This window comes from Pezoporus occidentalis, unplaced genomic scaffold (genome assembly GCF_034315485.1).
Source record: "Pezoporus occidentalis ecotype Australia unplaced genomic scaffold, CSIRO_AGI_Poc_V1 ctg139, whole genome shotgun sequence".
In the NCBI taxonomy this organism is placed as follows: Eukaryota; Metazoa; Chordata; class Aves; order Psittaciformes; family Psittacidae; genus Pezoporus; species Pezoporus occidentalis.
In genome coordinates this window covers 42,768-54,938 of record NW_026913198.1, presented here as the reverse complement: position 1 = coordinate 54,938, position 12,171 = coordinate 42,768, and the positions used below count along the sequence as shown (strand labels likewise).

Below are 12,171 nucleotides of genomic sequence, written 5' to 3'. Positions count from 1 at the left end.
ACAGCACTCAGATACTGAGTGTCCATCAACAGTAATAAGTCTCTTCTGTCAAAACCTCGGTCCACTGATGTCAGTGGCAGATCTCCCATTAATTTCAGTTAGGGTAGGATTTTACCCACATTTTTGGTTTTACAAAAGCTACCCCCCACACTGAAGCCCTAACTAAAACCAAAACTGCTCTTATTCAACTGCTCTATTTTGTCATCGCCTATACTTAAGACATCAGGAGACTTGAAAAGCCCTCTAGAATACCTAATGAGTGAGAGATATTACTGTTAGGGCATTCAAGCTTTTAGTTAGAAAATCACTTCTAAGAACTTCCAGTATTAATGCACAGATAAACTGTTTGTGCCAACATCTTATAGCTTGTACATTGTTGCCAGTTGGCTTTATGGGGTCCTATGTCAAGTTTTAATTTAATGTTCCGCTCCACATTTTCTGCTTTTTATAATTTTTGAAATCAGACAAGACCCTTGAAATGCATTTTCCCTGATAAGAGATAGTAAAGAACTATCCTGTCCAAAGTACTATGCTACCACACCAGAACAGTAGCAGTTTTTAGGAAACACATTTAAAAAGTAACTGTATACAAAGAATCTTTAATATTATGGATGTAGTGTGTAACAGTGGTGATGACAGTGCAAATACATGCCATGAATTCTCTGATCTACCAAGACTGACTGAACACAGCTAGGATGGGATGTAAATGCAGGTCAATAGCTGCTTTGTTTTCTCCCTAAACAACAAAAATAACAAGTTTATAATGTGACTTTTTTATTGACATTTTTTAGTGCCAGCTAAGAATACTAGCTTATAATATTTATTTTGGATCCAGGATAAGACCTAAACAAAACACCATACTGCATCATGTCAAACACCAGTCTAAAATGGGCTTTTCTGACAGGATACAAACTGAGTAGTAAGGCAGTACCCCCTCCCCCCCCCCCCTTCTGTCATGGTCCTGACTACCCATTATTTAGAATAGGCTGCAGTGATGTACAAAAAGCACATTTGCATTTGTATCCATGTTCTGTAATAACTTCAAAAAGCTTGATTCCTCCTTGTGACTCCACTGATTCAGAAGCTGTTACTAATTATTCCAAATCAAGAGCAAGATGGAAGAGTCTATCAGTCCCAAACAGTTTCAGAACTGTCTAGCTTATCTAGAGACTTGAGAAGAGACTTGACGGTCCTATTGAGTGACAATAATTTCCTCTTTTGGGTTTGTGGCTTTCAGGGAATGACTTCACTCCACTGGGCTGCTTTCCACAACAGGCCCCAGCACGCCCAGACTCTGCTGCACAGGGGAGCAGACCTCACTCTGGTGGACAAAGACCTCAAAACAGCTCTGCACTGGGCAGTACAGGTGAGCCATGGCCATGGTTTCACCAGGCAGTTGCTTGAGCTGAGCTGGCTATTGGGTGTCTGAAATACTTCAAAAGCAATTATTTTGGCTGTGAAATTGGGAAAAGTGATGAGAGGAATGCCTACTAAAACCCCAGCATTTTGCCAGTGGGCACAGATCAAGGATCTAACACCTTTGTTGGAGAGTAAGGCATACTTAAAATAGGCTCGGCTCTGTTGCCCTGAACAAAGTTATCATTTATCTCAATGAGAGCACATGTATGCCTCATGTTGAACTCATGCTTAAATTTTTTCACCAAATCAGGGTTGCAGAAATCAGCAGCTCAAATGCTGTTGCCAAAGGCCTTTAGGAATAAAATAATGTAAATACAAGTTAAAATGTATGCTATAGTTGCAGAATAATTAGCTGAAGGGTTGAGGCCCTGCTTCTCTGGAGATTAAGGCAGACAAGGAAGCAAACACATTTCCTGTTGAACTATATGTTCCTATCTTCTATGAAAAAGAAAAAAAAAGTCAAATTGCTAAAAATTACTCAGGCAGTAATTAGAAAAAAAAACACGCAGGTTTAATGTGGCATTAAATACTGTACTATGCAATTGGTAGTAAGGGGTATAAAATATAGCCAAATTTACTAAGTTATTCTCAAACTTTACTGCAGAAAACTTCCCAGATGGAATTATATAAATATGTTTTTACTTGCTCACTTGCCATAGCAAGTTCTGGTATCAATGTTCAAAACACCTGCACAACAGATAACCAGAAATAGAACTTGCATAAAAATCCAGTAACATTTGCCTACAATGACTAAATATTTGCATCCTTACCTTTTGGTCTAAGTTCACTTGTCTTAAAAAATGTGTCAACAAAGAAATTTAAAAGCTCTGAACTGCCACATGTTATATTTGTAAATGAGCAAGGACACCTAGAACAAATAATCTGTTTCCTTTGACCATGACCTCACACAGATGGTTCTTGTACAATAGGCTCAACTTTTGTTTGTCTTAAGCAGGGGTATATTTTGGCCTCTGCAACTGGTATTGTTTCAACATTAGTTTTGTTATTCTTTGACCCCAATCAGTCTGAAACTCAGCTACATCCCCTGTTATTTTGCCTTGGGAGACTAAACGTATCTACTCTAAAACCTGTTCTTCATTTTGACTAGGCATATTCCAGTGCAGGCTGCTTCCAGTGGGAAATCTCTGAAACTCATGCAAGCTCCTACAGGCTATGCAGTGGTCTGGATCAGAGTTCTGGGAATAAGCTTTCTCTCAGACAGAAAGACAATAGGGAATCCCCTTCATATCATGACCTTCAGAGTTCCTCTCATACCTTAATCTCTCCCTGATTCTGTATTTTGTAAACCTCATTAATGTAATTGCAGGATTAACTCCCACTTCTACTTTTCTGTCACAAATACGCAGAATAACTCTTGAGAAAGGGGGAAATTAAAACCTCACAAAACCCACTTGGACTAAGATGGAGGCACATCAGAATTCCCTTTTCTTTCTCCCTGTAAGTTACTCCCAGAAATCAGAGGAAATAACATCCTTCTTGTCAGATTTCTGCTATGAAGCCTTATAAATTGCTTCTTCCATCCACATACTTCTGCATATTCTAGTCCCAGAAGGGGTAGTTGAAATACCAGAGCATGGAACAGGTCTGTTACCATTTCTCCTACTTAGGCTTGGCCAAGAAAAATTATTTTCAGCCGGTGCTCTCTGCTGCCCTGTTAGACCCAGAAGAAAGAGACACCATGGACAGGCATGACTTTCTCTTCTATGATAGAGAGCAGAACAACAGCTCTGCTAGGTGGGATTATTGTTTTGTCTAATTGTCTCCTCTGTGGCTGCTGGAAAGGGGGGATTTTTGCTTTAAGTATTGTATTAATATCTTCAGGGCACAAGAGACTCACATTGCTCAGGCAGTACCAGCTGCAGGAGCTTTTTTCGGCTGAATAGGGCCCTGTGTTAAATTTCATTTTTAAAAATACATCAAGGGGGAGACCAGGCACTGAAACTTGTTGCAGGAAAGAGGCAGTTTGTGCACACTGGGCTGAAACGCAGACCAGGACCACATAAAATCCCCTGGCTGCCATTCAAAACCAGATTCTCAGGCATGTTTCCTGTGAAATAGTTGTTCCACAATGGCTGTTTCAAAGACCATATGTTTGGTACTTGGTCTTCCATCAGACAAATGGCAGCTGTGGAGGCCCAACCATCTAAGTAGACAGACCTTGCCCGCACCAAAGTCTGCTCTATTGAAAAGCTGAAACGTCCTGCCACTCAAGTTCGCATCTTCAGTGCAAATGTGTTATAGCAGTGTCAAAGACACAAATCATTCTGTTTTGGAGTGAGAATATCTCATGTCACACTTTTTACACATATTTTTATCATCTGGTGCGGATAGGACTATATTGGAAGTATTTCAGGAGACATTTCTCTCATTTCAACCAGCACTAATTTCTGTAATGAAAAGGAAACGCACCTCTGTGACAAAAAAAAAAAAAAAGTTCACTGGTACCGCAACGAAGTTTAAAGCCATTCTAGCAGATCTAGATAATGGTGTAATTGAAATCCTAGTAGAATATAGTACATACTATATGGTATACACTGTCATACATACTACTGTATCATAATAAAATTAGTAGTACCTTGGAAATAGCTTGAGAAGTTTGGGCATCTTTCTGCATTGCCTTGCCAGTTGTAATAATTTTTACCAGAAATTTCTTTGTCTCTTTTTTAAAACTGTTTTCCAAAGTCATAGGATTACAGAAAAATATCAGCTTTCATTTAAAGAATAAACAAAAAGTCCATTAAAGAGTTCTTCTCAAGTGAAGAAATGCAAACTCTTAGGGATAAAAAAAAAGGCAACTAAAAAGAAGGTATTAAAAATAATATTCTGCCATGCAAAACTGCGCTGATGACTTTTTATAGGTTGATTTGGAGTGCAAAGTTTTAAAAAAATTACAAGCCTGCGTGTTTGCTCCACAACAGTGCAATTATTTCAGCACCCTGTTTCCTAAGAGAAAAGCAAAATACTTGTATATCTTAAACACATCGTAAAAGAAAAGTGTAGGCAATTATCCATTTGTGTTTGGCTGAGCAAGCGTGGCAGCCTCTGTAATGATTTGGGAGGTGAAAGCACGCTTAAATGTCAGGATCTCTAGGAACAAACCTCTTCATTGACGCTGGGCACCTCAAGGACACAGCTGGCCACACAGCCAGGGCAGAGGAAGGGGACAGGGAAGGCAGCAATGCCTCAGGCCCGGGGTCTTCCTTGAGGGATCTGTGTGCTTTCTGCCCAGCACCCTGTTTTTTTTTCTGAGGGCTGCCTACTGTTGAAGGATTCAGAGAGACTTCCAAAAACCTCCTTAAATTTAGTGGGTGTTTGTCCATGTGACATGTTTGTTGTTCAGTTGGGCCAGAAAAAGTGTATTTGCTAGGCACTGTTCACAGTCTGGTTGGTTTCAGGCAGATTTCTTTCTCTGCAAAACTGTACTTGTTTTCTCCTTGTTTCATGCAGTTTTCTCGAAATAACTGAAAGAAAGAGTACTGATTTCTTTATTTATGTCACTAAGCTTTAAAGACAATTTTGACTGTTAGCAAACAAATGAAAAATAGGTTCTATGTGCATTTGCCAAGCATACCCTTAAGAAATCCCTTTGTTGTATAAATATTGTCATTCCAGCAAAGGTACAGCTGTCACTCTTTGCATAGCAGCAAGACTCTATATAGAGTGAGCTGTCAAGTTGCAAAACAAGGAAGAAGAGAGTTTGCAAATAGCTTTGAGTAAGAAATAAAACTGCTCCAGTACCATCAGAAGCTTCTTCCAAAAAGTGCAGTAAACATTTGTGACAATGTCAGCAATAAAAATTGAATGTGATTTAGCCTTGAGTCTGGCATCAAGGCTAACTATTGATACATGGATTGACTCCACAACTCGTTAGAGTTGTAAAGTAGGTATGCTTTATTCAGCGCTGAGGCGCTTGGGGGTTGCTCCTCCAAAAGCATGCGCACCCCCCTTTGACACTCAGTTCGTTTATATTACATATAATGATTACCTAAACGTGAGATTGCTTCACGCCTAATACATATGCAAAACCTATTCCCATCTAGTATTATAATTAGTTTTCTGGCACTCATTCCATTGGTGTGCCTGCGCAGTGCCTCCTGGTGGTCCTTGTTAGGGGGTCGTCAGGATGAACGCTTGTAGTTCCTCTTCATCACAGTGAGTAACCTCTTCCTTTCACGCAGACTCATTTTGGCTCCTATCCAGACTTCAGGTTCGGTACAAGCTGGTTTTATGTATCTTAAAGCAGAAACTTGTCGAGTTTGCAAATTTTGTTACTCTGGCTATCTTTTGTTCCTTTTCTTTCTAAAGATACTATTTGAACAAGAATGTCTTAAATATTAAGCTGTGAATCTTATCTACTACAATTCTGCCTAGCAGCTGTAACTCCTACAATTCTGCTTCACCATTCTAGCAACTTTAACTCCTACAGTTCTGCTTCACCAAGCACAGCGACTACTTAAGAAAGCAGGCACAATGTTAACCCTTTATTTCCCGGTATCACTATCACAGGACAGCCTGTGTCCCTACCAACTAATTAAGCTAAACTCTTATTCTCTAAAACAGGATGGTCATAGTATGCAGACCACTTATTAGAAATGGTCTGCAGCTCATGCTATCTCCTGAACTACATACAGGAACTGGTAGGGAAAGTGTTAATTGACCCAATACAAATCCATGCCAGGGAGGAGTTCTAAAATTTTACTGTATACAGCCAAGTTCTGATGCTCAGGAATGTTCCCTCTTGCTACTTAGTTTTTCAGAAGAGCTATAACCTACTTTTGTGGTTTCATTTGTGTCATTTCATAAGCCAAAGCCCCTTCTGTGACTTGTACAGGGTACAGCAGTATTGATATACAAACTCATCAGTACAACCAGATCATCAGAAAAAAATGCCTTTACCTGAAATAATTAACTGTCAACATGCTGTTGACAATGTAATTATTTGTGCCAAATCAAGGAAATCAATTGCAGAACTCCCACTGAGCATAGTAGAAATTTGTCTTGGGGAAAACCTGTAGGTAAGTACAGGATAATTACCAGAACTCTTCTCAGAACAGACTATGTGTAACTCTGCAAGTGGACACCAGAACATGAGTAATGTACATGCATCACACTTTTTGCATATCTATAAATGTCCTGATCTCCTATACCTGGAAAAAGGTACTGGAAGAGAAATGTTTCAATTTCTCTGCTAGTAGTAAAGAAAAAAATTCTTATTCTCCTGCAGAATAAAAAATGACCTCTTATTCAAAGCACGTAAACAGCTCATCCGGACAAATTAGCCCTCACGACAACGTACTAGCAGGAGAAAGCTGCCAAGTAATATTAGTCATAGCCATAGTCATTTAGACAGTAAATCACGCACTTATTATAGAAGACTACAAGTGAAACTCATTCTCAGAGAATTGGCGAGTATTTCATGCAGTTTCTAGTTTGAGCAAAGAGAGGGTAGGAGAGGGAGGAATATGTGGTAACTATAGAGGCATGCCTCCATGACTGCCTTTGTCACTTGGTAGCTTTTTCCAATACCCACTAAGGCTGTTGAGAGGGTAAGTATTTTAAAAACACCGTGTCTCCTAGCTGTACCAGAGGCAGCAGTGCTCTGAGGACCACAGGACAAAGTATCCTGTAGCACAGCAACACGATCTCTTTCCAAGAGTACCACAAAGTCAAGCCAAGCTGGGTCACTCCTGAGTCTGCAAGTGACCTGTCTCAGTGGGTGTCTGAGGTTGAAGTACTAGGGTTAGGAGAAGAATTATGAGCTTCTCTCTAAGCTGGCCGAGTCTCACCAGTGTAACTACAGTGGCGTCAGTAGAGTTGTTGTTAATTTATATTGGTTTGCCATCAGAAACATACCCTGTGAAGGGCCTGGGCTGCATCCAGGCAACTCCTGGCAAGTTTCCTGGCAGAAGGAAAGCTGAAGATGGCATTATGGATTGTTCCTTTGCTCAGCATAGGGCCCAGTGACCTCTGTCCCCTGAGAGCAGAGAAACCACAGGGTGCTCTGAATTTGTGCGCTGCCTCTGCACTGCCAGCATAGCCATCTGGCAGCCAGGGCAGGGCAGCAGTGCAGGTAGAGTGAACATGCTTCCACTCCTCAGCTTTCCCTAGTCTGGAGTACAGAGAGGGATGCTGAATGTCCTTAAAAATGGGAGAAAGCTTCCATGTGTGCAAAACCCTTCAGCAACCCAGGTTGCAATATTTATGGGCATTTCTCAATGTGCTGTGTTTATGGCAGACTAGAGGTGCTGCAGCATGTCCCTGCTCTTGAGATTGGCATTCGCTGTGTTTGAAATGGAAGACTCTTCACCTACAATGAGACAGAGATGTGAAATAATACTTAAAATGTCAAGCCCTTCAGTGTCAGAGCAGAAAGACAACAAAGAGAAAGGCGTGGGATTGAAAAGGGAGGATATAGAAGGACAGGGAACACAGACGGCCTTAATTTAGCCTTCAATGCTAATAATAAGAAGAAATGTCAAGAGCTGCTAGTGGGGAATTTCCATTCAGCAAAGCTGGCTATAGATACAGGAAGGTTTTAAACTGCACACTAATACAAACAGACAGAAAGTATAGGAGAACTAATAATACCTAACCACATAACCTCTGGAGGCATTCACTTGGAAGAAAAGTACTTTGTCAGGGTTTCCTGAAAACAGTTAAGTGGTCTATAGTCTGTCCCACTCCTCCTCCCACCTCTACATTACTGGTAGCCACAAGCCAGCTTAGCAGACTCCCTTCACATGGTTCTTCTCCTTGACATCGAAATCTGTAGCTCGTTAGAGTATTCTGACAAGGTGGGAAAAATAACCCTCTATACAGTGCAGTGAACAAAGAAAATATTGTATTATGTACAGTTGAAGACCTGGCAAAACAAAATGCAGTGTTATAGCAGAATACTGCACAAGTGACAATAAACTTTCTAAGTAAAATTACCATTCTGCATATCAGAATGGCAGAAGTATAAGAACAATGGCCATAACAACGAGGATAAATTGGGTAGAAACAGGTAAAAAATGTACTGAAACCATAAAAGTGCACCAAACATTCATAATTCTCCTTATGGCACCTGATTCAGTGAATACTTCGTGAAGAATTATTTTCTTGTTTTGAAAGTACTGAGAGATGCAACTATCAGGAGCTGGGCTTTTTATTAACAAACCTGACAAAAATGGAGTTGTAATGAAGTCAAAGTTAAGAGCTAACAACAAATTCACTAATGACCCTGTTACTGAATGTTTGCCACAGTCTGGAGAAGACACAAACCTCAGACAAAATCTTGCATAAAGCACAATGACAGCTTGCCTTTCAAGGTCTCCCAGCTTGAGGCTTTAGGACATTTCTCCTTAATGAAGTAAGTCAGTCTAATTTAGATGGGTGATCTAATAAAGAAAATTTCACTTACAAAAATGAATACTGGGTGGAAGGAGCTAAAGGAGTGAGATGGGAAAAAAGTGTAAATAAAACTGAGTGGGGAGCCCTGCAGAATTATATAGAAACACACAGCAAAATAACTAATAATCTCTGAGAACATTGGTGAGAGGAATTTGAATACAAAAAGCAAAGATGAAATGTAGGGATACATAGAGTAAGGTTACAAAAACATATAATTTTCCTATGGTAAATTTACCACTGAACATCCTCTGCTCTAACAATAGTAGAGTGGTTCATGGTAAATTTACCACAGAAAGCCTATATTTTTGGTGACCTCAGCTCAAAGCTATCAATCTAGGAATAAGGGCAGCGTAAGCATTTTAGGAGAATTTTGTGTGCAACTTAAAAAAGCCAAGATGAATGTAAAGATAAGAAGGCATTCCTAAGAAGAGAGAGCTGGAAAACCACAGAACAGTTGGCCGGAGATCTCCTTCAGCAGAAGAATCAAATATTGTTAAAACAGGACAGAAATTTAACAGCCATATTCAAAGCAATTCTTGCTTCCTCAGATAAGAGGCTATTGGATATAGTAAGGCTATAGTTTGAATGTCAATTAATCACTCTAATACCATGTAGTAAAACATAGAAATACTGGCAGAGTGCCAACAAAATAAAATTCATCACACAGCACAGAACCTTTCTTAAGCAAGTGGTGAATAGAGTGATCATAGAAAGTCCAATTTTTTGTCTCTTTCTGTTTTGAGCAGTACATACTATTTTGAGCACACTGAATGATGTGAACAGCACAATTTGTATAAATACAATCTTCTATAATGGACTCAGAACTCAGTCCAAAGATAGTCCAAAGTCCCAGTGGGGAAGAATAAGGAGTAATGCAATCAAAATCAACCCAGAGACTGGGATTATATATATGAATCACTATATGATTGTTCACACTCCTATATTCTCTATCAGACACATTCAGAACAGTTCAAATAACCTTTGGATTTGGACATCTCATAGAGAGTCTAACTAGGGATTTATCATAAGAATGCTTTTATTTGTTCCATAATAAGATGATAAAATACAGAATATGCATATAACCTACATCTAGAACCAAATTAGAGGGACACTTCATGGGTTAGGATGATATTCAAAATTATTTTGATAAATTTTAGGATTGAACTGCAATTCATAGAGTAGAACAGTGTAAAGTAGAACAGTGAAAGACTGAAGCTGTTTGCACAAAATTAAGAGTAGTGGATTAAAAAGTGAGTAGAGGTTTAATTTACAATGTCGATACAAATCAAACTAACATCATTCTGGGGCATATTAACAGAAGCACCATATATGTGGGCTACAGGAAGTAGCAATGTCATTTTCTGTGTCAGGAGAGAAACCTCAGCTGGATAATTGTACTGTTTGAGATGCCATAGTTGAAGAAAGCTGTAGACAAACTGGAAAGAGGCCAAAAGAACCAACTATAAGTGGGTTGAAAAACCTGACTGATGAAGAGAGGTTGAAATGGTTTGTTTAGTCTAGAAAGTGGAAGATTAGTGGGAGACAGAACTGTCTGTAAATGTATAAAATGCCAGTAAGAACAGTGGGAAATTTCTTACGCAAATACTAGGTGTTGTGCAAAAACACTGGGGGACTGAAACGGTAGGTGCAGATGTGAAATTTGGATTTAGCAAGATAGCATAAGATTAGAAGAACAGTAGTATCATTAGAACACAAATACAGAAATACTAAGGTAATGCATATTACTAATTTTATTCTTTTCTAACCAAAATAAGTTGGAGAAGGATGGCAATAGATAGATATCTATTGTGGTAGTACTAGCAGTATATAATAGACATTTAGATTCAGTTAGCCTTGAATGCGACCAGGGATTTATATCTCTAACCAGAATTATGCTAGTATGGAGGACATTTGGTGTAAGGACTGGAGAATAAAACCATTATTCATAGGACATTGGTATTCTTCAAAATGTTGATCAACACCCTTTTTTCATTAGATATTCAAGCAACTATTAATTATTAACAATTTTAATGTGGTTAATAAGGGTATTATAAAATGCCTGGTCATAGAAAACAAGCTTGGATGGCATGATCATGAGTAGACTATAAATTAAACAGCTGACTAAAAACAATATATACAAGACAAAATTCCTTATTTCAGAGGGACATATTTCAGTAAATTGTGGGACTGAGAATCACTGGGACCACCAGGTTCCAGAGACCTGGCTTGTATCCTGCCAATGGTGCAATATGTAGCAGATATCTGTGTCCCAAAAGCGGAGGAGAAAAGTGTGTAGAAAAGACTTGAGATATAATGGATGTCTCTCCATCTTGAAAGACATATTTAGAATAAGTAGACACCTTACAGAATAATAAGCAAAAGTATGGAGAAGCAAAAGAACTTGTATCTCAAAATCAAGAAGTCAAGAGTAATAACTGAATGTTCAATAATGCCTGAAAAGAAATTACTTTCAGGAATAAGGTGCAGAATCAATCTTGGTTAATATTTTCATGATAACGTGGCACAAAATACAGAGACCTTCTGATGAAATGTGCCAAAGCGAAAAAACTGGAAGACATTAACAGAAAGGAATAGGGATATCATACAGTGGAAAATGGAGTACCTTCAAATCTACAGTAATACAAATGGGAAAAAATGCATAGGATAAAAAATTTAAGTCATTCATTTGGGCACTAATAACAGAAGGTTCTCCCAGAAACTAGAAACTGTTTGGAAACAATTATGGAAGAGAGAGAAGTACTGAGTTGTAAAGAGTTATTCCAAAATTACTAGTAGCTTCTAATGAGACACAGCTGTGAATTAGGCAAATGCTCTTCTGTGACATACCAAAAGAGGTATTTCTAACACAAATAGGGAAGAGCTAGTGTCACTGTACAAAGACCTAGCAAAAACGTCTATCATAGAATCATATAATGGTTAGGTATAGAAAGGACCTTAAGATCACTTACTTCCAACCTCCCTGCCATGGGCAGGGACACCTTCCCCTAGACCATGTCACCTAAGGCTCTGTCCAGCCTGGCCTTGAACACTGGCAAGGATGGAGCATTTACCACACCTTTTGGCAACCTGTTCCAGTGCCTCACAACCCTAACAGTAAAGAATTTCTTCCTTACATCTAACCTGAACTTCCCCTGTTCAAGTTCAAACCCATTACCCCTTGTCTTATCACTACAGTCCCTCTCCAGCATCCTTGTAGGCCCCCTTCAGATACTGGAAGGCTACTATGAGGTCTCCACTACTATGCACAACTACATACAATTTTATTCATCCCTCTCCAAGGATACACAACTAAAACATAAAAGGAGAATGGTTAGTAGG

At 39.1% G+C, this 12,171-nt stretch overlaps 1 protein-coding gene across 2 annotated transcripts in view; it reads left to right on the top strand.

Annotated features, from left to right (window-relative positions):
* Positions 1 to 12,171, top strand: part of ANKRD55 (ankyrin repeat domain 55) — a 45,636-nt gene that overhangs the window by 21,488 nt on the left and 11,977 nt on the right. For both annotated transcript variants that reach the window (XM_062609513.1, XM_062609514.1), the window contains exon 6: positions 1,238 to 1,366. In XM_062609513.1, the coding sequence (XP_062465497.1) occupies positions 1,238 to 1,366 (129 nt within the window). The remainder of the gene's footprint in view (positions 1 to 1,237; positions 1,367 to 12,171) is intronic.